General features: G+C 46.1%; 1 protein-coding gene across 1 annotated transcript; it reads left to right on the plus strand.

The window, feature by feature from the left end:
• The first annotated feature begins 9,029 nt into the window (after positions 1 to 9,029).
• LOC127473975 (serine protease inhibitor Kazal-type 5-like) lies at positions 9,030 to 25,086 on the plus strand. Its single transcript, XM_051794253.1, has 14 exons — positions 9,030 to 9,132; positions 10,283 to 10,308; positions 11,389 to 11,516; positions 11,976 to 12,039; positions 13,686 to 13,813; positions 13,922 to 13,973; positions 16,295 to 16,425; positions 17,025 to 17,106; positions 17,583 to 17,644; positions 18,487 to 18,577; positions 20,918 to 21,045; positions 21,405 to 21,468; positions 24,378 to 24,430; positions 24,848 to 25,086. Exons 1-13 carry the CDS (start codon positions 9,075 to 9,077, stop codon positions 24,381 to 24,383), a joined length of 1,020 nt encoding a protein of 339 aa, XP_051650213.1. The 5' UTR covers positions 9,030 to 9,074; the 3' UTR covers positions 24,384 to 24,430; positions 24,848 to 25,086.
• The last annotated feature ends 85 nt before the right edge of the window (positions 25,087 to 25,171 follow it).

A 25,171-nucleotide genomic window follows, 5' to 3' on the forward strand; every position in this document is an offset into this window, starting at 1 on the left:
AAAGGAAAAGGGATCTGCAAATGTAAAAGACCTACCTTGCTACAAGGAAATGAAGGGGGTATTCCTGAGGCAGCAGCTCAGTCCCTGCTCCCCAGCCCCAGGGCTCTGTCTGTCACTGGGCTCTCTGTTTCAGTGCTGCAAAGGGGAGATATTTTTTGGTTCACATCCTGAAGTGTGTTCACACTTGTACAGATGTGCTCACATGCAGCAGCTGGAGTGTTGCATTCTCAGCTTCATAATCAGCTCCTGTAAGAGTTGCAAATATAAGCTTTATGCAAATTTACTAAATCCTATTCAGAAGGCTCTGTTCCTGCAGCCCAGATGTTGGATTATGGCCTTGTTTTCATTTGGGAAACACAGGGTGAATGCAATCCTAGCCCTATAAGGAACCACAGATCTCGATCCACCAGGAAGGACTATTTTGTGGTTTTTGGTGGTTTGTGGGCAAACACCTGGTGTGTTTTCAGCCAAAACATCAGATGTTTTGCGACAAGGTACACATTAACAGGAGCTGGGCTACTCTGCTGTGTATTTGAGGTTTTACCCTTCTGCCAGGCACTAACTGGTGATGAAAAGGGCTGGACCATGATCTAGATATTCTTTAAAAAAGCTGAAATAGCACTGATTCAGGTCTTTCACTGGCCTTGTTTCAGGTCTGGGATGCTGTTGTCTGGCACATGTCACTCCTGGTAACTAATTCCTAATCAGTTATTGCTGGTGGACATATTGATTCCCACTGTAGTCATCAGGCATTTGTTAGCTGATCTCCTTCACCATTTTCCTGCTGATCCAGGTGCAATGGGACGCTTATTGAGTTGGATATATATGCACAGGCAAGTGTGTTTTGTGAAATTGTTTTTAAATGCAAGCCAAAAGCCACAGGTAATTAAATGTAACAAGGCAAGCCTCAGGACTTCCCATGGTGAGCACATTCCTGCTTCAGGGATAACAGTTCTGTGTCATGAGTGTCATGTTCATGTGCAGGAGAAACCATGCAAGCTGGAATCTGTCATGGTGTCCTAGTGCTGCTGCCAGAAAGGGCCTGGCAAGCGCTCCCACCAAAGCACAGGGAGTATTAGGTCAGTAGTGAGTGTATTAGCTGAAAATCAGGTACAAACTTGCAAGGAATTTAGTGTTTGCAGACACGTACTCTGGAGTACTTGACCACAGCACAGAGGAGCAGACTCCAGGGTTACATATTGAATGCATGAAACTTGGGCTTTGGTGTGTGAGTGAGGACTAAATTGAAGTGCTTTAAGTGTGTTAGACCTGAAGTGATTCCCCAACATCCCAGTGCATTTCTGGTGATTCCTCTCTGCAGCATCAAGGGCTGTGCCATTATCTTTAAGGCTGAACTACTCTTTCAGCAACCAGAATGATGCTATTGAATGTAATGATGCTGTTTGGCAGTGTGCCTCCATTTCACAAAGAAATGTGTTTAAACCTTTTTACATCTCACATAAAAGGACAAGTCTCCTCTTTCCTAGGTACTGCCACATCACCAGCACACTGGGGGAAGGTAGTACAGTGACTGAATAGTGATGGGTGCCTTGAAGATATTCTGCAGCTTTCAATTTAAAAATAGGGGGGGTTGATCAAATGCAAATATTCTTATCACTTGTATGCTCTCCCCTAAATTCGGGGGATATGGGAGGAGAAACAGAAGACCACAAAATCATGGAATGGTTTGAGATCATCCAGTTCCACCTCCCTGCTGTGGGCAGGGATACCTTCCCCTATACCAGGTTGTTCTGAGCCCCATCCAACCTGGCCTTGAACACTTCAAGGAAGGGGCAGCCACAACTTCTCCGGGCAACCTGTGCCAGTGTCCTGCCACTCTCATAGTGAACAATTTCTTCCTAATATCTAACCTAAGCTCTTTCAGTTTAAAGTCACTTCTCCTTTGTTCTATCACTGTATGCCCTTGTAAAAAGTCCTTCTCCAGCTTTCTTGTAGCATCACTTTAGGTATTGGAAAGTCAAATTTATGGAAAATCCATAGTTTTCATGAAAATGTATTTACTTTAGGTTGTCGTTGGTGATTTGTTGTTGTTGTTGTTGCTGTGTGTGTGAAAAGTTCATGGTTTTCTTTGGAAACTATCCCCACTGAGTTGCAGTTCCAGTTGCAATCCATGGCAGAAGATGCCTCTAGCAATGACACTGGCTTTCTATCATGTGCATGCACAGAAATGCCTTATTCTCGGTCACCTTCTACATAGCAAGGAAAATTGGGATCTAATCTTCCTGTGGGCTCTTGTAGAGGAACCGCTGGTGCCTTGGGGGATCACACTCTGGCTCAAGGCACCTGCATCAGGCTGGTTATGGGATAGGGCAGAGATCAGTTTCACAGAGCAATTAGGAGAGCGGGGCGGGGTGATACCATAATCTAAGAGCAACCAACGCCCACATGGGGCGTGTTTTTGGCCTCCTGCTGTCACTGCAGCCATGGGTACGGGCACTTAGGCCACCACACCCTGTGGCCGATTCCAGCACTATAGAGCCTTGGCTGCTGATAAAACATAAATAATAATTTTGCAGAGAGAGAAACACTGTGTTCTTGTCACTTGCTGTTCAGGTGGGGGTGGTTGGGGGTGAGGGTTGTTGGGTGGCATGGAGGGGCTCAGTCCTTACTGGCAGGCAGGTTATTGCATAATCCTTTTTGCACTGTGCTCTCCTGGCACTCTCCTTACTGTCCACAGGAAAATGATCTCAGGACAGATTTTTCTTCCTCTCTTGAAATTCTGCTGTTTCAGTAGCCCAGTGACAGTCATTGTCTTTCATTTCCATATGTGAGTTGAAGCCAGAGTCAGAAAAATTTCTACTTTGTTCCCAAACAATAGGACTGTGTTTTTTTGCATGACCACTCTGGGTTTCCAGCCGGTGTGCCATGCTTTACTTCTAGCTGTGGTCCACAGCTGGTGCTCAGCAGAGGCTGGAGAATACCCACAGTGAATCCAGGCAGTTATGCAATGCTACACATGAAGTAAAATTCCTTTCTAACCCCTGCAGGCGATCAGTTTACACCCTGAATGATGAGATTTTGATTACCCTTATCTAAGGTACAAATACTGTTATACCAGTGGTGAAATCAGCTGGCTCTGGTAAGGACTATCAAAGCACAGATCTTGGTGGCCTTCAGAGGCTGAAAGTCCTTGGCAGTTCCAACGGGATGTCATGGTGCTTTGCTATGGATGCAGATGTTATTTACTGAGACTTTGTAGATCAAAACCCAACTCCTGCCATCTCCAGCCTCACAATTTTCAATGAGCAAATACTGCCCTGGGAAGTGTTGACAGTAGGAATGGCAGGCTGCTTCCTCAGAGACAGCAGGGAGAGCTTGTTGCTTCGATGCTGGATCTCCCTCTGAATGCAGAGACTGGTTCCAGCATCCCCAGCCCCACATGGCATCAGTTATAGCTTGGGGAGCAGCTTTGCTCTCCCAGCGAGCATTGTTTCCCAGGGCAGCTTTATTCTTCTGCGAACAAAAGTTGTTGAACTGCAGGGAAGCTCCTGGCTGGAAGGTGGGACCTTTCCACAGCCTGACTGAGACTGATGGGTGGAATGAGACTGGATGTTGTGTTACACACTCAGATGCATCTCTCCCCAGGGTTCTTCTGTCTTGTATTTCACATCTAGAGGAAAAAGTACGTTTAAAAACAAGCCAGCAGTAAACCAGAGCTGCTTGTACTGCTCAGCCTGATGGGAGGGAGGGAAGGAGAATTGATAAGTTAATCAGTTTTCAAGGTCAGGAGAAATCAATAGGACTAGTCAGTCTGGTGTGCTGGGCAAATCAGACCCTAAACACACTAGTGAGTCCTGTACCAGGCTTGCCTGAGAGATAGCATTGTTGTTTTGACTCATGGGAGGATCTCTCGCACCACAGAGATGAGTTCCAATATAAGACCAGGGATGAATAGACTGAATTAGGTGTGACCCAGAGGATAATGCAGCCTTCTGCATCTTAATGTATTCATCTATGAAATGCAAATAATAATAGGGGAACCTTGTAGGGATTCATTAGTCCTTTGAAGATGGTATGTGTTACATGCTATTATTGTGATCTTCCAAAGTTGCCTTTTGGACCTACACCTCTTGCTGTTGCTCACTTCCTGATTCATTTCCCCCTCCTCCCTGGCACTGTCAAGCCACATCAGCAGTGGCAAAGGCCTGTCCAGGACAGTCAGCTACATGTCATGGTGGCTCATGGCCTGGGAAGGGTTGCAAAGATGAGGCTCATGCTCTGGTTCAAGCACAGGGGGCTGGGAATTGCTGCCATGGCATTGCAGGTGTGACAAGGAGACCCAGGAGCTTTCTGTGCTGGAGGATGTACAAGTGGCATGTCAGATAGTCCATAACCCAAGATACATTCTGTGACTTTCAGATCAGAACTAAAATGGTGGATTTTGGCAAGAAAGGAAACCTGGAGACAGGGAAGAGTGTAACTTATGAGGCACTGGGTACAGAGGAGGTTGCAGCAGATGCTGGATTTAGGGAAAGTTCTTAAATGCTGTTAGTGCACAGAGATTTGCAAATCAATTGTTCCAAATTAAGTTTATCCCCTTTCTTTCCTTTTGGTATAGTAAGTTCACTTAACACAGAATTCTGGGGTTTTTTTGAGTCTGTTTTATTCTTCTGTAAAGACTGCTGCTGTGCTCTAGACGTGTTTCTGAAATGATTTTTGCTGAGGCTTCCTGTGCTCTAGGATGCAGAGCACTCACTGTGCACCTGATTCTCAGAGGTGGATGAAATTGGGAAGTTCCCATCATTCCTCTCCTGGACTTGAGCAATTCAACCTCCTTGGTGAGTTGCCAGAGAGGGAGTAGTGCACCAGGATGGGAGTTAACACCCTCCACTGCAGCATTTGCAGGGATGCAGCCAGGTGTTGTGAAGGGTCAGCAGATGGGTTGCACACCCAACACCACAGTGGGAATTGAGCAGCCTCTTGGGAAGGGCTTCACACTGGGGCAGACTCTGCTTTGGGTTCAGGGAGCTTCTCCTGGCTGAAGGGAAGAGACTGTGTTGTAGATTGTGGGAACCTCTAGTGACAGTGGGATTTCCAGTGACCTAAACTTGTTTCTCTCGAGCTCTCACCTGAGAGCTGCAGCAGCAGAAGGTTCAAACAGGGGAACTCTGAGGCATGTGGCTACTGCAGTCCAGAAACTCAAGCCTACTTCTATTGGCTTGAGGCTGACTGGCTTGTTGGCTGATCAGCACCTGGATTTTGGTCACAGGAGGGCATGAGGGCAAAGAGCTTTGTCCAGTGTCATAAACCTTGTTCTTCTATGGGATGTGTGTGGATGAGGTACCTCCCAAGCTGCACACAGGAGATGGGTGAGACTTGTAACTGCTCTTGCAGCAGAGTGCAGCCCAGGGTGGGAGCATAATTTGGTATCTTGGACAGGGAACCATCTTGATGTGGTGGTTGCCAGCAGAGGTGGTTCCAAGGCATTAGGCAAGATGTGCAGAACAGACCTTCCCTGTGGGCAGCACTTCTGCCGATGCTGCTCAAAAGGCTGTGTTAGCTTTGATGTTAGAGGAGCAGCACGATAACCTGCCCTTGGTATTGCTTATTTGGCAGCTGCAGATAAGCCCAAAATGAGCTGCAAGGGGCTGTTTGCTCTGAATATAAAGTGTTAATGCTGAGAAACTGATTAAAAATAGGTGTCTCTGAAGTCCTGCTGGAAACTGAAGAGCTACCAAAGCACAAATGGTTTAAAAAACGCCCCAAACCCAACCAATCAAAGAAATCCCCAAGCAAACCCACCCTACCCTCACCCCATCCTCTCCCCCTGCACCCCCTGAAAAAAAAAGCAAACCCACCCCCCCAAAATAAACAAACAACCCCTGCCCCCAACCAGTTATACTGCCAAGATGTTTTTCCCTGATAAAAATATCCCTAAGTGATGCTAAACCCATTAGGAAGGAGGTGATCCTGTCTGCAAAACATGTCACTAATGGGAAGAAAAACAACTTCCTGAGTGGACAAGGCATCTCAATTATTTTTATCTCTCCATAGATACATTCCTGTGCAGGCACAGGCTGTGAAGGAGTGAAATGTGGGAACATCAGAAAAGGGGAGAATTTTCATAGGAAAAGGAGTGTAATGTACATCACTAATTGGGGTGTGAATCATTTGGCTGCTTATTGGACTCCCTTCCCCGTTCTCCTCCTCCAGTGTCCCTGGAGAGGGAAGGGGTGAATGGCCCCTGTGACTGTGTCCTGCCCACCACAGTGCTGGCCCAGCTTGGTGGCTTTAGGATTTTTGTTCCTGGGACTCCTCACAGTCTCTTGGGTTTTCAGCAGATGAGAGTTTCCCTAAATTTCATGTTATGCTCCCATTTTCTCCTGCATTTTCATAGTTGCTCCTTCATGATTATTTTTATCCTGATTCCTGTTTTTCTAGCAGAATGTGGTGAAAAATAGACCCAGTGAGAGCTGTCCTACCAGGGATAGCATCATTATATGCTGTTTACTTTTCCAAAATTTTAACTGAGACATGAACAAAAGAATCTTTGCCATATCTCTTCTTGCCCTCTGCTGCTTTTCTCAGTGGCATATTGCTCTTCAGCTGTTTGGCATAACTTTTTAAATTAAGATTAGCAAGATGCTATCCTAAATGCATTGCTAAAGCATCAGGATCATCTCTCTTACAGATCCAATCCTCCAATACAAATTGCTATGGAAATTAATGGGCTGTCTGGATTCCAGCGCAAGATTGAGACTTTATAGTGTAAATCGATCAATATAGTGTAAATCGGTCAATACAGGCAATCAAGTGAGTCAGGCAAGGTTTATGCTTAATACACTCTTGCTGTCATCCCTCATTATTCTGTTCAGGTTTGTGTAACTCAAGCACACACACGCAAATCCTTCAAACCATATGGCTTTGCTGGGTTCTCTCCATCCCTTTACTTCACATTTCATACCATTGCTGGTTTTTTTTGGAAGTTGTAGTTATGCAGTAGTAATTAAGATGGAAATCCTTCTCTTTTTTTTTTTTTTCCCCCCCTTAGAGTTTTGTTACTGAATATGGTTTTGGTTTTGGTATCAAGGTGTGTTTGGGCCATTCCAACCTTCTCCCACATGTTGATAGGGGTATAATTGATGGACAGGATGCTGCTGTAGTGGGAATATGGGAGAAAGATGGGGTGGTCACAGGGCCAGTGTGGGGTCAGGACCTGGATCTCTCTCTTCTTTTCCTTGTCTCTCTCTACCCTGCCAGGCTGGGAGCTGCTCTCACCTGGCCAGTCTGACCAGATATGGCACCCACTCTGCTTCCTTCAGGAACAGGGCAGTCAGCCAGCTTGTCTTAAATCAGGGAATTGTTTCACTTGTCTGTAGGAATAGAGCTTTTGGTGTTTTACTTCTCTGTAGGAATAGAGCTTTTGGAGGATTGAAAATTTTAAAAAACAAAACCCATTTAAAAAATGCATTTCCCCTTCCCAAACCCTCCCACCTCATGGCTGACTCATGGGCAGACACTTCAGTAACAAATAACATCTTTTGTTTTTGTCCTTCAAATAGATTTCCCAGCTCTAACCACTTTTAAACTACCATACACTTTCTTGTTTTTTCTCTTCCAGTTCTCCCAAGGATATACTGACACATGCTGTATCAGCTTAGTTTTATTCTCTTCCTGTTGGCCTCCCCTCTAATTCCACACCCAAATATGCATACAGAAATTATGATTCAGGACAACACACAGCTCTTCACATCTGCCATGAACCATCTGTATGACCTCAGGCAGTTTACTTCTCCGTTCCAAACTCTCCACTGTGTGAACCTGCACATGATTTCATTTTGAGTTGAGGAGAAATGTTAAGGATGACCACACACTAAAGTAGGAGTCTAATTGCTTGGCTTTGGCTCCAGTTGTAAACAGTAACAACTGTTCTGATCTCAGAAGCGTGTGGCAGCAGTTTATTACAAGGATTTATACTGAGCTGTGGTGGCTTGTCTGGCCAAACACATATGTCATGCAGAAGTATGTTTTCTTCCTCAGATGGTACTGATCTGCCTCTCTGCACATCCTCAGCCTGTGCTTGAGTCCGTCATTGCTCTGCTCTGCTTCACTGACTCATTTATCCTCTTTCAAACCTTGCAAATGGCTTTTCTCTCCAAATTCTTCTCTTTTTCACTGGAGAACAAGGCACACAGCTTCTTCCCATGTAAATCACGTTCCAAAACTTTGATGTCATTTTTATTTTCCTCTCTGGAATCTCCTGAGAAACCCTGCACAGGATGATTGCCTTCATCTTATCTCATCTTTGGGAGAGACCTGAGCAGGGCTGCTTCACTGGACCCTTTAACATCAATAACAACACACCTCTGTGAGTACCTCAAAGAGAAGCTTCTATATGGTCTGCCAAGTCCCACCTGGGCTGAGGAAAGGTTTTCACTAATAACACTGCAATTTTTTCTTAAGACAACGGGGAAAAGATGAGGATCTGGCAGTATGGTTTTACCATTGACACAGCTACTGTGTGAACTGTAGCATCAAGCCTAAAGAATTTCAATAAAGCCTCAAACTTGATGTTTTTCAACCTTTCCTGAATGTTTACTCCTTAGGTTCATACTGAGGGGCTTTTATAAAAGCATACTGACTTTCCAGAGGTTTGAGTGACCTGGCCTTCCTGTTGTCTCTTCTGGAGCCACATTATTAAAATAAAGCCCTTTCAGCTATTTTGTTGAGATATGAAAGGGTATTAGTGGTGTGTTGACTGGAGTACCCACTGTCCTATGAACCACCCTAAAGATGGCAAGAATCCCTCTGGCTATGTGGGGGATCTGAAGTGATCTATTTATAATTTTCTTACCTTGACAAAATGCAGGGAGTGACTCAAATATGCTCCATCCTTATGGAAATTAATTGTGTTAATGAGATCATTAGAATTTAGAGTAGTGTCATCAAACTGGTTTTTTCAGCTAATGATGGTTCTTGGGAAGATTATGTCATAACGAAGGCGGAGAATCTGGTCATCTATATATATGTGATCAGACCTGAGCCCTTTCTTTGGGTTTCATTGAGCAATGCACTAGTAGAGTCAACACAGGCAAAGAGCTGCCACCCTCACCATGAAAATAGAAGGTGCCTCGTTGGTCCTTGCTCTGGCATTTTTCTGCTTCTTCTCAGGTTAGTAACTTCTGATGTTCTCTGTGCTGAATCTGGGACTGGCAGAGGACGCAGCCTGGGAGATCCCATAAAAACAGTGGGATAAAGGACTAGAGCCCTTGTTGTTTAAAAAGCATAGTGGCATAACAGAAGACCACCCTTTTTTTTTGCTGTACTACATGTATTGATTTAACGTCTTGATAATGGCTTTTTCTCTTGTGTATGAAAACAGTGAAGTTTTATTGGTAGGTAAAAGCATCTATTTTTAATAGAATTAACAGTTTAAGAAAAAAAAACCCAACCCAAACCCCATTTGTCTAAGTGAAAGAATACCAATTTCGAAACAGACTGAATTTTTGCATAAAAAGCCCAACTTTGAACACAAATGTAATACAATTTTTGGTAAATTCAGAAAAATGGTAATTTCTTGTCAACACTTGCTAAGGAATGCATTTTTATATGGCTGCAATAATTTGGCTACAATAGAGAGACTTCAGCAGGAGTTATGTTTGATGTAATGGTCTTTCAATTTACTGCCTGTTTCCATTGAAAAAGAGATAATGGAGGATTTCTTGATGGCTCCCTGCGATGCTACTGATGATGTAAAAGAGGATGAAACATATTATACCAGCTTTAAGTGGCTTGGTAGAAAGAAATATGTATCAGCTACTCACCTGCTGACTCAGTATTAATTTAGTAATTTGTGTGAGGTATTGCAAATGGAATGGGCCTTGAAAAGGAATTTGTCATTTTGGACAAACAACAATGGTATGGCCTAGCTCTGATATCCCAGTTTTAAGTGATGGTGAAGAAAGCCAAAAATATTTTGTGGGGTTGATACAACTACCAAGGCAGGGATGTAGAATAATGGGAAAACAGTTACTGAACCATCCTTGGATTTTAAGCCTGACAAAAGTAACACAGTAAAGGAGGGCACAAAGGCACAAAAAAATGGATGTGCTTTTGCATTTGAATAACAAAAAGTGCTATGTTCCAGAAACTCTCTGATGCCCAGCCTTTTCTATCTGTGTAAAATAATGCACTGGATTAGCTTTTATCAAGAAGTATTTGGGTGGATTAGGAAACTGCATTATTTTAATTAAATGCTTTTGCTTTAAAATTTCCCTTCAAAGATTTTTGTATGGTTTCATTGTTGGTTTTTCTGTCACAGATGTTGCCAGCCAAGCTTCGATTAAGGCGAGTCCAACCTTTTCTATTCTGATTCTCCTTTTGTTTTGCCAACTTACACTGCTTAATGCATGCTCTGAGCAAAGTCATTTAGGAGGACTATACTTAGGCATCATAGTGCTTTTTCAATGGTGGAAAAAGCAGTGAATCTCTCCATATTTAGAGACAATACTGTTGTAATACAGTAACGGCTCTAGCTGATAGTGTGTGTTTGGTGCATGATGCTGAGAACATATTCAAGCAGCTCTGGGCTGGAAATCTCATGAAATGAAGTTAGAAATGGCATGAATTATATTTTTAATGATATTTTATAATATAGCTTCTGATCCATCAGAAACTCCTGCTTCTGATAATTCCTGAGTTTCATAATTAAAAGAATTAAGGCAAGTCCTTTGAGTCTCAGAAAATAATTTGATTCAATGACTGAGAAGTCAGTTCCATTCATGTTTTAATCAAGCAAGCTGGTCTCCTTGGTAAAGATCCTTTCGGAAAACGGAGTAGCCAAAAATAACTAAACGGTTCATTGCTTCTCCCTAGTCTGCATTCCAGTTACCCAGCAGATGAGGCGAAGGGCTGCTGCAGCGTCACATAATATTACTGCTCTGCTTCCTGAGAGGGTTGTACTTTTCTGTGCTTGTCTTGCACCTGAATTGCTCTTCAGTCACTCTGGTCCGTTCATTCCTCTTGCATCCCTCTGGCACTTCTAGGCCTGTATTTTCTGCTCTCAAATGACTTTATAACATGGAGTCCTTCCCTGCAGCGGGTAGCAATTTGCATCTGTATGCAAATTAAATATATATTCTTTAAATATGTATTCATTTTCACGTGATTAATGATTCTTGCAATGGGTTTTGGACTTTCTAGTTGTCTTTTCTGCCTTGGGAGCTGTGAGCAGGGTCTCGATACAACCTGTACCACGTGTGGTGTGTAGTGAGGGATGGGCAGGAGTGTGGCAGCCCCAGGCCTGGTCTGAGCAAACTGGTGCTGTTTGAGAGCATGTAGCACACCCAAAAAAGATTAAATATGAATGAACTGTTCTCAGGATCGTGATGGTAGCCTCCACTGACTGTTCTCCTCTGTGCTTTTCAGAATGAGTGCAGGAAAATTTGGTCACTTCTGCGCAGTGGGAAGTTTTCCTGTCCCACCACCAAGGAGCCCTTCAGGAGCCCGAATAGCAAAGGAGACCTCAACAAGTGCATGATGTGCCAAAGGCTGCTGTGAGTATTGGCTGCCTGCTGGCTCCAGTGGCCATCCTGCCCATCTGTCCTCTCTTCCCATAGTGATGAGCCCACTCTCAAGAGTCTCTGTGTTGTCCTGGGCCAGTCAGAACAGTTAGTAACTCTTCAGCAAACCTGTGAACCCAGTCCATCTCTCCAGCTTATCACATGGTGGGGACTCACCACGGGGTGTGAGGAGCAAATGCAGGGTGAAAACTGGCAGATTTAGTTTCTTATTTCTGTAGGTGGTGTTTATTAGGATGAGAGACCTGGATATTAGGCAGGGAGAAAGGATGGCACCCCCAGTGCAGAGATGCTAAACACCCAGTGCTGGTCCATCCTGCTGCCTTGCGCAATGGGGAGGTGGGGTCGGCAGGACTGGCCTTTAATCACCACCTGTCTTGGCTTTGCATCCAAGGACTGCAGCTGCTCCGTCACTCACACCTCCCTTTCTTGCAGGGAAAGAGACTCAAACAAAGGGAGTGGTGGAGAGGTGGACAGGAATGTGAACTCCTTGGGAAAGGTGAGGTGAAACATCACTGCTGAAGCCAGTTTTATTGGCACACTGGGAGCAGGATGATGCAGTGGCTTTGCGTCTCTTGCCTCTGACCCGCTTCCCGAGTGCGCTTCCTTGTCTGCAGTGTGGGAAATCCTGGCTTGGACAGTGGGAAAGGGTCCAGCAATGCACCTGCAATGAGAACTGGGCAAACATGCTCTGCCATGGGAAGAGGGTCTGAAGGAGTGTGAGGCTTTGTGCCATCCACGAGCATAAAAGAAACCAAAACTCCTCACGGCTCCTCCCAGGCAATCTCGTCCCAGTCGGGCAATTACTGACACGGCACATACAGTCTGTGCCTGACCCAGAGTACACACCAAGGAGGATACCTGCCTGTTTATAAGGCACACCATTGGTATCTGGCAAATAATTAATAGCAAGTTTGGCGCATGTGAGCTCTGACTAGGGCAGGGTGTGGGAACAGGCCGGCTCTAATTGTCCCTTGTTTATCTTGTCGATGCACCTGGCTGGTTTCCTTTACCCATAGCTGCCTTTCTAGATAGCAGGTCTTTATGTGGAGGGAGCTGCCTTTTTAGCCTTGGGTTTTTATTCTAGGTAGGAGTGAATTGGTTTCCATCAGATAGTGTTGGTTGCGGTGATTTATTTATTTATATTTTACATCTGGTAAGCAGGGTAGCTTCCTAGCTCTTGTGTGTCTGGGCAAATTAAAGGCTTTGTAAAGCATAGCTGTCCTAAGGGAGATCTTTTTTTAAACACCTGACTTGCCAAAGTGTGGTCCTGATGGCAGAAGGACAGTTTTACAGCATCAGGAAAAGACCTACACTGAATTTCTTTGTTAAGCCATAGATTTTCTGTCTGGCTTTTGGCAAGTAATTTTCTAGGCCTGACTTCCCCATCTGCAGAGATGGGATAAGTTATCAAACCATCTCCTCTACACAGTGTGAAGAAAAAAATGTATTACAGATCACGTGGTAGATAAGGTTGTAAGTGCTGCATAAATGAACTTAAAGATTTCACATGTACCATGGGTTTCTTATGCTGCAGACTTGCCCTGAAAGTTATAGGAAAGCTGTTTGGAGGAAAGTAAAGGCCAGCCTGAAATGCTTAAGTGGGTTTTGCTACAAAAGCCTTTTGTGAAATAGAGTACTTGGGTTCAATTAACACATACCATCACGTTAAGTGGAAGGTGAAAACACCCACGTCTTACTCTCCTGTGCCTGGGAATGTAAGGTGTGCAAGGATTATACTTTTTTATGCCTGCAGCTTCATCTTTTTACTGTGCATGAATTTTAAAATTCTTGGTAGTATGTTCTCTCATGAGATATGGGAAAACTGACTTTCTCATTTAAAATTCACTGAAATTGTAGATTTTATACTTAGACCACAACTTAGGTCCTTTGGGCAGGCTCTTGCATGTCTTTTCTATTAGCAATAGAAATAAGGCTACCCTGGATGTAAAAGACAGATCTGCTCATCTAAACATACTGATTTGTTTTATGCTGCATGCTATGGTTTTCCATTGAGTTACTCCTCAAGGAAATAAAATAGTGTTTGAAATGTATTTCATTGGGTGAATAATCCTTTGTGGATTTGTGGGAGATGCGTCTCTGTCGGCATATCGGTGTCAACCCGTGCTTTTGGTATTTGCACAGGATGACTGTCGGGAGTTTCGGGATCTGTTCAAGAAAGGGAAACTTTCCTGCACCAGGGAAAATGACCCTGTCCGGGATGCCTCTGGGAAGCAGCACAGCAATAAGTGCATCATGTGTGCAGAGAAGTTGTGAGTAACAAAAAAGAATCCCTTGCCCCTCCTGCGGCTGATGAAGGGGAAAACCTCTCCTCCCTGGAGCACCCTGGTATTCACTTTCTCATCTTCCTTCTCTTCCAGCAAAAGGGAGAATGAGCGGAAGTTATCTAAAAACAGACAAGGAAAAGATAAGGTGAGATTAAAGTATTAGGCAGGTCAATATAGAACTTTATTGGATTTCCACCCGAGACAGACAAAAGGCAATGTTATTCTATGCAGTTGCTCAGTCTCCTCTGACTTAATTTTGAGATCCACTTTCCTTTCCCTCCCTATTTATTATTCATGCTCTTGAATCTCTCAAGTAAACAACTTGTGCCTGAATGTCCCACTGACCTGTGGATCTAGGTACAGGCAAACCCCAGCAGAGTAGGAAACCAGCTGTGCTGTACTGTCCTAAATCAGAGGGTGGAGACGTCAGTGCTGCTGACGGTGCTAATTAGGTGAAAAAGAAAAATGTGTGGAAAACTGAATCTGAACTCTACACATCTTAAGAGATCATTGTGTTCTGGGAGGAAAGCTTAGCCTTGTGTTATCTCCAGGCCTGTTGTTCAGTTTTAGCTTTTTTTATTGGAAACTTTGTTCTCATGGAGCTGCCATTCACCACCTTTTCCCTGGCATGCTGCAGCCACCATGTCCCTGTGCCCTGATGCTTTGCTGGGAAAAACAGCTCTGTAAGGGTGGAAAATAGTCGCTTTCCAATCCTTACCTCTTGATTCCTGCTATAGTAGGGACTGGTGCGGTCCCCTTAAGCTTCAGTCTTGGGGATAATCCTGTTTTAGTGTTTTTCTAATGATTTTGGCACCAAAAAATAGAAGTATAAGTGAAATTTGCTTGGGGTAAAGCTGGGAGGCAGTATCAGCAGAAAAGGATCAGCAGATCACTCAAGACTAATTGGATACCACTGAGGCCTGGAGTAATAGAAACAAGATAAAATGTAATGGCACTGCAAGATCACACAGTCAGTGATTAATAAGAATTCATACTCATTGGTTAAAAGTGACAGAGGATAAGAAAGCTCTGCATTTATTAGTGGGTCAGGGATGCGACAAGCCACAAAAAAGGCAAATGCAGAACTCAGATGGACTCAGTGAGATTTTTGCAGCAGAGGTCAAGAAGTTAACAGGGCTCCAGAAATACTGGTTCAAAGGGAGAGCGTTTGAGAGAGGCTGTTGGGGAAGGCAGATTTGTCTTGAAGGCTGAGGATTGGGCTGCTGAGCTGGGCTGGCCCCAGGGAACAAGAAAAAGAGGGGCTGGGAGAGCTTTCCTGGGCTAGTCATGGAGCAAAAGCATTGCCTGAACTGCTCAGGGGTGCGAGCACATGCTGGTGGTGGGGAAGAAACAGCGAGGTTTTTGGGAAGCCCCTCTGAAGTGGGTGCAGTACTTATATGTGGTGGGAGTAATGCACTGTGACTGCTGAGCACAGCAGGAGCAGGCTCATCCTGCACTGGATCACCTCTCCTACCCATGGCTAGTATGGCTCTAGGAAAACTTGGGGTTTTGCACTCAGAGTGGTTTGCCAGTGTTAGTGCCATGAGAAAGCTGAGGAGATGGAGGCTGAGATGCTCTGGATGGGATGAGGGACGACACTGGGGAAATCTGCTGGCAGAGAGGAGGAGGTGCTATAAGCTTCTGAGCAAAGCAAAGAATGAGGCCAGTGACCTGCTAGGAACCTTCATGCAAGCTATCAAAAACCCTGTGCACAAGAAGGGCAGAAAATTGCAAGTGTTAAAACCTCTTTTGTAAAAAGAAAAGAGTAAGTGAAATTCAGTTACTTACCCTCTGTACTTGCTGTTTGGAACTGGCTATTGCAGTGTGTGAAATAGTTGAAATTAGGGAGGCCGAATGTTTCCATCCGTGTTACATAACAGGGGCAAGTTAACACAGTTTCTGTGCAGCAATTTTGAACAAGGAACAAATTAATGATCCACTCTCCAAACAACCTGCCTCTGCCTGTGGACTATTAAGTATGTTTGCATTGTGCTTTTATGTTTTAACTACTTCTTCTATATTGACTTTGATCCCAAAGTGTGGCTGATTTGGAGGACACCACTCTCTTTGTAAAGAAAATTATCTGAGCTACTATCTGGGAAAAGGCTGTAGCTATGTATTAAGGATGTTGGGAGAAGAGGGAGTGACTTATCACCGTATTGGTCACATCACTGGCATGCTTTGGATAGCCCAATGAGGAGAATAATAATTAGTTGGACCATACTAGAAAACTCCCCAACACGTGCTGTGCGGGCAGAAGGATCTGGAATTTTTCTGACTCACTCCTCTGTTTATATGCTAAGTGGCTGGTGCTGCACACCCTCTTCTCTCACCCCCACCCAGACTCTCCCGGGATGCATTTGTGATGGTTCAATGCTTTCCTGGCAGGGAACCCCAAGTTCCCAAGGGTCAGGTCAATAAGACAAGGAGGACAGGGTGCCCTAAACTGCTGCCCTCCTTCTGCAGGATGACTGCAGTGAGTTTCGCTCCCAGTTTGAAGCTGGTGGACGACTGTCCTGCACGAGGGAGAATAACCCTGTCCGGGATGCCTCTGGCAAGCAGCACACCAACAAATGTCTCATGTGTGCCGACAAGTTGTGAGTACAGCTTCCTCTGAGCAACAATAGCAAAGGGGCAGAACCTCCAGCTGCAAAACTGCAGCTTTTGCTTGTGAAGCTGCACCTGGGCAATGCCTGGGAGAGTCCTGACTCCCAGTGGCCCTCCAAGAGATGCTCTGACAGTAGGGCTGCAACCATTGCCCCTCTTCCTGCTTCCCTTTCAGCGCTAAGGGCCCAGGGGCAGGTGAGAAGCAGCGTGGAGTAGAGGAGGAGAAACAAGTTTGACAGAGAGCAGTCTCTTTCCCAGGGGACTGTTGGGCATGGGCAGCTCCTGAGGAGTTTCCCATGCATGTACTTTGCCTTCCAGATGCTCTCTCTCTACTCCCATAGAGCATATGCAGAAGCAGCCCTGATATGAAAGCAGCCACCTGGATCCAGGATGTAGCATACAGTGGGAATGGTGAGGAGAAGGGAGAAGGCTTAGAGGTGGGAATTAGGAACAGGACCACCAGGAACAGGGACTGTGGATGGGGAGGTGGTGCCTAACGGCATGATGCTGGCTTACAGGGCAGCCCTGGGTGCTGGTGGCACTCATACTGCCATAGCACTACCTTTTTTCTCCTCTTCCCTTCTTCCAGCAAAAAGGAAGCTCAAAGAGGAGGTCAGTCTGGTGGAACTGGTCAGCGTAACAGATTGCCCACTTCAGAGAGGACAAACCAGGTGAGATGGAGCTTGGAACCTATACTGAGCTCAGTGAAAGAGTCCGTGGGATCTGGGTGGCCAGGGACTGTCTGTGGTCATCTTGGGGGTAATCAGGGTGCTTATGATGCTGTAGTCAGTGAGTGATGGGGGAGATGCAAATTATATTGCAAAGCCTCACTCATTTGTGGGATGGTGTAAACATACAAACTGGACATGTTTGGACCTGAAAGAACAGCCCCTCACTTTCCCAGTGATGCTATATGAGAGATAAAGGACAGGTCCAGACTCTCCACAATCCTGTAAGCCATTGGATGACATCATTTGGTGGGTTTGGAGCATATCAAACCTGCTTCTCTAATTACAGCACTGTAATTCTCTGGGTCTGGGAGGAGGAGGGGGGGAGGGAGGGCAGGAGCTGCTTTAGCGTTGCCACTTCTCTAGTTGTATAAAAGTTGTTTCTGTGGTTGTTGAATGTGACCCTTCCCCTTTTGCAGAAGAACTGTGGTGGTTCACGGCAGGGTGTAAATGAGAGACGTCCCTTCTCAACGGGCCAAGGGTGAGTTCAGCAGCACCTGGGTTGGCAACCTGTCCTTCCCTACATACTACAAGCCCTGGCACTGGTTTCTGCCCCCTTCCACCTACATGTATTTTCCTAGGGATGGTCAGGAGGTTTATTGGAGCAGGAGTGTTTTGGCAGCACGCAAGCAGCACTGCCTGTGATGGAGAAGTCCATGTTGTTCTGTTTGGTGCTCAGTACAGCATGTCTTTGCACTGGCTAAGCTGGTGATGGGAAAGAGGCATAGTGGGGCATGTTTCTCATGCAACCCTTACTCCTTTTTGGCCTTGACTTTGTGTACTAAGCACCAGTGATTGCTGTGTTCAGAATCCCTCTCAGGACGCTTTGTCCAGCAAACCTGACTCCTGGCAGTGCACCCGTGGGTTAGCCCTGGCTCATCCTCATCCCCTGGCTCAGAGGTAGTGCCTGATGTATCACGTGCTTTCTGGGCACTGGTCAGGCACTCCTGTTTGTTTTATAGCTGCTGGACCTGAGCAGGACTCAGCTGCTGCTTTTTCAGAGCCTTTTCTGGGGAACACTGAGATTTCTTGCTTTTGGCTGGTGCAATTCCTCAATCCCCCTTCCACCAAGTGATGCCAGCAGACACGGAGGTGCAGAGCCCTGGGGTGGTGGTACACTTGGGCTGAGCACAGGGCAAAGTTGTCCTGCTGTTGGTTACCTCCCTGATAGAATGTGCCCTCTCCTATCCCCGTGAGCGGGTGGATGTCATAGTGCAAACGGCTCTCAGAGCTGTGGGGGTCTGTGGGGAGGGTGGGTTTGCACTGTGCTTCCTCTGTTTGGGAGGATGGTGTGATGAACAGTGTCTTTGCTCTCTCTGCCAGCCCACAACGAAACACAGCTCAGCGTGGCAGGAACTGCAACCAGTCACTTGGCCGCAAGTCACAGAGCAGAGACACTGATGAGTCCCAGATGGTAAAGCCACCTCCTGCACCTTGGATGGCAGCTGTATGGACAGAAATGGGGACCTCTCCCACAGGGGGCTTCTCTGCCAGTGCTGAGCCCCCCCTGCTCCTTTCTCAGCAGATGCTCTTGTTCTTGCTGTAACCCTAAAGCTTCTCACTTGGCCCTGCATCCTGGGAAGGGTTTAAATGAGTGAAAGTATCTGTACTCTGATGCCAGTCCCTGTGTCACCTGGCACTGAAACAGAAGGAAGGGCTTGGCTCCTTTTGGGAGTACATCAGCTATGGAGGTGCTGGTTTTGAACTCAGGCTGGATGCCTGCCCCACATGTAGCCAAACTGGGTTGAGAAGTACCATCTCCCCCTTCCCCTCCCTCGTGTTGAGAAGATGCTGAGGTAAAGGCCGTGGCCAGAACAGGGTTATGGAGCTGACCAGGGCATGAGGACAAGGTTGGCAGGAGGAGGGAGTGCTAAAGGGGGAAACACTGAGCGGTAGATGACAAGTGTGTATGGAATAATGTGGGAGGAAGGTGGGGGTGTCTGCTCTCCCTTCTCATGAAAGAAAATGGAATAGTTCCAGCAAAGCTAAAAGTGGAAAATATGAACTAATAAGAGAAAATAAGTTACCGCAAAAAGAGTGACTAAACTGTGGATCTCACTGTCACAGGGTGTTGTCAAGAGGTAGGATGGTTAAAAAAAAATTACCTGATGTTTTAATTCCTCTAGCATTTGCATACAGTAATTTAAATAACATTTTGGAAGGGATAGGAAGTGTATTTCCATGGGTGGAGAGACCTTACTACCAATTGCCTTAATTCTCCCTGAAGCCTCTGTCACTGACCGCTTTTAGAAAAGGGATATTTGAGTTAAAAACCCAGTAGGTAGTTCAGGTACAGCAATTTTAATGCATTCCAGAGGAAGCATTAGGTGTAATAAGGCCAGTCTGCTTCAGGGCTTAGTGGTATTTCCTGGTAGCACTGGAGGGGGAGTGGATGCTGATGAACCTGACCGACGAGAGGTGATTCAGAGAGCAGATCTGCTCCTCTCCTCTTTCCAGGGCCACCTGTGGGTTTTGTCACACAATTCTCCAGAGCCAAAGGAGTGGTGGCACTGGCTGCTGGCACCTGTGATATGTGGGGCTGCTGGTGGGGTGGCCACCTGTCCTGGGCAGAGGTACAGGCAGCACTGTCTGGTGCGTAGGAAGGCATTGAGCAGAGGATTGCAAAGGTCAGCATTGTCTGCTTTCACATCACCAATAATTACCCAAGTGAGGGAGGAAGCAGCACATTACTGAAATTAACAAGTGATGTTTAACCAACAGGTGCTATCACAGCACCCCAAAATCACTGAAACCCCCCTGCAGCACCTGGCATGAAATCTTCCTTCCCTGTAGTGCTTCCCACCCTGTAGGGCTATTGATAAACCATCATTTTTGAGCTAAATGCTGCATCTCAAGGTGGGATGGGAAGTGCAATACCCTCTCAGTCCCACTGTACCATTTGCAGTCGTAGCAACGTATTTTGTAGCACCTGAAGATGGGGTTGGGAGCCCATTAGTCACTTTTTCGTCTCGGTCTTTTCTCGATGCCTGGAGCAACGGTGGGTGGCAGAGCTGAGGAAGGGGCTGTGTGTGCCAGGGAACAGCCTGTGCTATCCCTGACCTCTGCTGTTGGAAATCTGCTATGACTCTGCAAACACCCGCCCCGCTCTGCTGGTAGGGTGTGAGAGGCTTTTTCGGGGTCTCCAAAGGTCACTCCTTGTGCTGTGAGTTTGTCCTGGCTGTGCCACGTGTGGTTTGTAAGGAAAACTGTGCCTAAATGTTCCCGTTGCCATGCTCGAGAGGAAACAAGAGGGCACCCCTCATTAGTCATAGCTGCTCAGATATGCTCGTGTCTGTCGACGCAGTGGGCGGCAGAAGTTGTGCTGCGTGTCGCACCGCCCTCGGGCAGTGCCAGTCTGCTGGAGATGTCTTTCCTTAATTTTGGCCAATGGGCTTCGTCTTCGTTCTTGGAGATGAAATGGCATCAAAGCCCTGATAAGGAAGGAGGGCTAAGAACAGGTAGCAGAAGTTTGTCTTCTTGTGGATCCACAGTGAGAGAAATAAACCCGCTCAAGATCATGGTGTTGAGGTGGATTAGATGAGTGGGGCGTGAGGGCTCTGTTCCCAAAAACTTGACTGGCTGGTCCAACAAGAGACACAATCTCTTTCCAAGTCCGTCCTGGCTGGAAGTGTGATGGACATGCTAGAGGGCAGAGGGGTCCCATGCAGGGCTTGGTTTATGAGCACTTTTAAGTCATGTAAAGAAGGGTCTTGCAAGTCAACCAGCACCAAATGTGATTTCTTTGTCTCTTCAGCTGGACTGTGATCGAATTCTGCACGGGGTAAAGGGTGGAAGGATTTTCTGCAGCGAATCCTCACAACCAGTCTGTGGCACTGATGGGAAAACATACAAAAATGAATGTGACTTGTGTTCAGCTGCCATGTGAGTAGGTGGAGAGATTTCACTAATACAGGGCCATCCACCATTCCCGAGTGTCTTTTGCAGAACAGTGTTTGTTTTGATACATCATGACTCACTATCAAGTGTGTCCTCAGTGCTTTGCTGTTAAGCAAACATAGATCAAAATGCCTGAGATTAATCTGATGACAGCTAATTAAGATACACAAGTTGCCAGGGTCCCCTATTCCCTTTCTGCCCAATCACAGATTGTTTGGGGAGTAATAAATGCCACCATAAGCATCAAAGCATTAAGGAGTCCACAGAGGACTGTCACGCTGATGGCAGAGAGAGCTGTGGCATTGCAAGTGAATAATAAGCAATGTCTTGTCCTCCCTTTGCAGGAGAGCTTCAAACTTCATCACGTTAAACTATCAAGGCGAGTGCCGAGAGCCTGCCCCTGAAGTGGTAAGCGGCACGCCACGGCTGGGCTGTGAACATCAATCTTTTCCCTTCCTCTGGTGAAACTCCCCTTTTGGCACTCTCAGCCTGTGGGGATCAAATCCAGGCAGCCACAGTGGGGAGTGAGGAATGAGAAGTAGCTGGCACTTTGTCACAAACTGCCCATTGTGCCCTTCAGCAGTAGCTGGGGGGTCTGCACTTAGACCCTACTGGCAGGTTAACTGGGTTAATTTTTCATTCAATTAACAGTGGGATAATTAAAGCCATGCTCTGCAGCTGCTCTTCAGCCACATTTGTTGGGAGAGAAGAGAGGTATTGGGGCCCCCATCTCTCTTCCTCCCTGCCTTTGTTTTTCTGGATGGGAATGTTGCTGAGGTGTGGAGGAAAAAGTGCCTCTTGCTGTGTGTAGTATCCCATTTTTCACTCCAAGTGCCTGCTGGGGAACCAGCCTGGCCTCTGCCATCTGTGGCAGGATCGTTAGAGCCCCAGGAATGGATGTTCATGGTCCAGATATTTATATACAGGTTGAGACTTAGATTTAATATATAACCTGTGCATAGTCTCTGTGTTTTGCTTAGGGTGTATGGTAGGAGAGTGATGGGAAAATGCCTGACTTTCCTCCTGGGACTTTGGTTTGGCCAGGAAGACCACAACTGTGTAAACTATAAATGGCTCCTTCCTTAAATGATATCCAGGTAGATGGTTGGGAAATCAAAATTATTCACTAGGTGGCATACTTTCTGGAAAGGTCTTGACATCTTGTGCAATCCCACATAGCAAATGAGTTAAACATTTCTCAGTCGTGCTTTGTCTTTCTACCAGTGGAAGCTTGACAGTCTCCAGCATTTGGATTTGCAGCCAGTGTCTCCCAGTTTGTGTCTGTTGAGTTCACAGGCTGTCCTGTGGCACCCAGGGACAACTGTCCTCATTGGCATGAACTCTTTGGAAACTGAATATTTGTACCAAGGGAAATAGGTCACCTAAACCTGTAAGTGATCCAAATATTGAACCTGTCAAAGAGAAGTTCTGTAAAGTTTTGGATGGAGCTTTGACTTCTGAATAAGAATGTGGTACCCATGGGTTTGTAGGCAACAAGGAGCTATGAGATATGAGAGCAGTCATGCCATGCCTTGCTTTGCTCAGTGACAGGATGCCCCCAGATCGCCAAGACACTAAAACTAAACATCCTGGCTCTTTTTCTCCTCTTCTGTAAAGCAGCAGGGTGCTCTAAACTTTGTTTTATTGAAGAAATTGTAGTGCAGAGAGAATTTTGCCTGTGATGGTACTGGAGACCTTCGTGTCTTGATTTTTAGTGAGAGGGAGCTGCTGTTGGCTTGTGAATTCTGGGGGCACAGGAAGACCAGACAGTATGTGAGTCTGCTCATGACTGTGCTCACACTGCCCGAGACAGAATGAGACTGGGTACACCGTGGCAACAGCAAAGTAGAGAGGATTCCCACAAAACTGTGCCTGGTTCCATGTTTTACCAAGCTGTTACAGCTCTCAAGCCACTGCAATTAAAGGGGGATGCCATTTACTGAAAGTCACAGCTTGTAGCTGTGTTAAGTACTCCAAGGAGAGTTGGATGCAATTAAAAGGGAAAGTGATAAGCTTTTTCTGAGGGGTAAGAAAAGTTAAACAAAAACCCCCATGCACAATGATTTATTCTTAGGTTTTTTTATGTCACCTGAAGGATCAGACTGAAAATTTATGGGAGCTTATAAACAATGTACAGAGCAAAGCTATTTTCAGCACTGAAATTCATGCTCACTTTCAGTATAATGAATTTTTCTTTCTACTGAAGACTCAGGCACTGAATATACGCTACTAAAACCTGGAGGAAACCAGCTTCCAGCAGTGCTTTTGGCATCAGAAATAGATTTAGAGAGTTGGAATGTGCAGAATATGAAATGCTTTGGAGGAAGATAAGAAATTGTTACCCCAAAAATGTAATATTTCCTTGAGTTGTATTTTTAATATATCCATAGAGAGTGCTGGGTTGCCTGAGAAAATGTGTGTTCAAGCTGCCTCATCCCTTTGCCTGCATCCACTCCTGCCTGCAAAGCTGCAGCTGGATTTCCATGTGTTTCTGACAGCTCTGGTAACCTGATGGCCATCAGGGAAGGATGCTTGTAGGAAGGGATGGGAGCAATGTGGTTTGATAGAGATCTGATACTAAAGGGTGTTTCTGTGCACGACTGAGGTGGAAAACATTGCTGCAGAATCAGCCTGTCCCCACTGGCCAGCGTTGGGTCTTGCCACCTTGCCTGGGAGGTCTGTGCTTTAACTGAATTCCTTTGATCCTGTTCTGCTTTACTGATGAGAAATGCAGGTTGGCATCCTGGGTTTAGATATCTTTTCTTTGTAAGTTAACTGGCTGGTACGTCCTGCAGTGCCGTGTTACATGGATGAATTGATTGTGGGTCTTTCCAGCACATCTGACTTTTAATGCTGCATATCTCACAGTTTAAAGGTTTATCCACAGATAAACCAGGCCGTAGTCACCAGTCTGCCCACATTAGTCAATAAGTCAGGAAAAAAGGGGATATCCAGTTTCTCCTTTTTTTATTTTTTAAACCTGTTTCTTAACAAATAGAAAAGTCCTAGATGAGCAAGTCCCAGTTTCCTTACAAGGCTCTCTGTTTTGCCATGCTGCTTTTTGAGGTGGCAAAATAAGAAAAGACGAAAAGGAGGACCTTTCCCAGTTAGAAAATAGGTGTGGAAAGCACCTAGCTTCAGGCTGAAGTTAGTCTTGTTTTCCTCAGCTGGCAGCAGCCCAATCTGCCTGTCCTTGTGCCAGACTCTGCTGCAGTTATCTCATGTGGGCACTGAGTTGGCCTTGAGGGGCTGTCACACTGATACCAGTGTCACACAGCAGTGGTCAAGTGGACTTACTTTTTGCTCTTCCTTTCCAGGAGTAATGGAGTTCAGACTGCCAGCAAACACCAGGGATCACCTGTGACCAAAGGTACGGAGAGAGGGGCAGTGACTTACTCCTGCTTGGCCAGCCTGTCCTTTGGGGGCTGTGTTTCACAAGGGTTGGAGTGTCCCACCTTGCTGGACAAGAAGCAGGGCTGGGACAGATGGTTTTGCAGAATTCCTCCTCTCACTGCAGATGTGGGATGGCGGGGCTGAGTCTGTGGGAACTTGCAGTAGTGGGCTCTGCCCACTCCTTTTCCTCTGGCTCTGTTTTTCCCAGCCAGGCTGTCCCTGCAGAGTGGGGAGGATGTTGGCAGAGCAGCATGTGTCTCCCATCACAGAGAGGCAGGCTGGCCCAGAACCCCTGCAGAGCTTGGGAGCAGCTTTGGTGTTTCCTCATGGTTCTTTCATGTCCCTTTGCCTTCTGGGACTATAGTAATGAACTGTCTGCCCTCTGACTCCACAGGGCAAGTAAAGGAAGAGTCGATGTTGATCATCAGGGGAGCTGCCAAGTCCCCAGGACTGCCAGAGCTGCCTTCAACCCCTTCTGCAGCAAATGGGGCCCGTCCTTGCTCAGGTGGAGGGCGAAAGTCTGTGGGGACTCCGTGGTGTCTTCCCAGGTCTGCCCTGTGCATGCCGTTGCAGTCTCTGCCACCTCGCTGTGTCTTAACGTGCTTCTACAATAAAGATAACTCATCAGCTTCATGTCACTTTTCTTCACTAAGCCTTATGGGAGGGGCACACAAGTCCCTAGTCCGGCTTTACACCAGGTGCTCCTTAGGCAATAAGC

The sequence above is a fragment of the Manacus candei genome, unplaced genomic scaffold, assembly GCF_025592945.1.
Source record: "Manacus candei isolate 608988 ecotype Guabito, Panama unplaced genomic scaffold, ASM2559294v1 h1tg000037l, whole genome shotgun sequence".
Lineage (NCBI taxonomy): Eukaryota > Metazoa > Chordata > Aves > Passeriformes > Pipridae > Manacus > Manacus candei.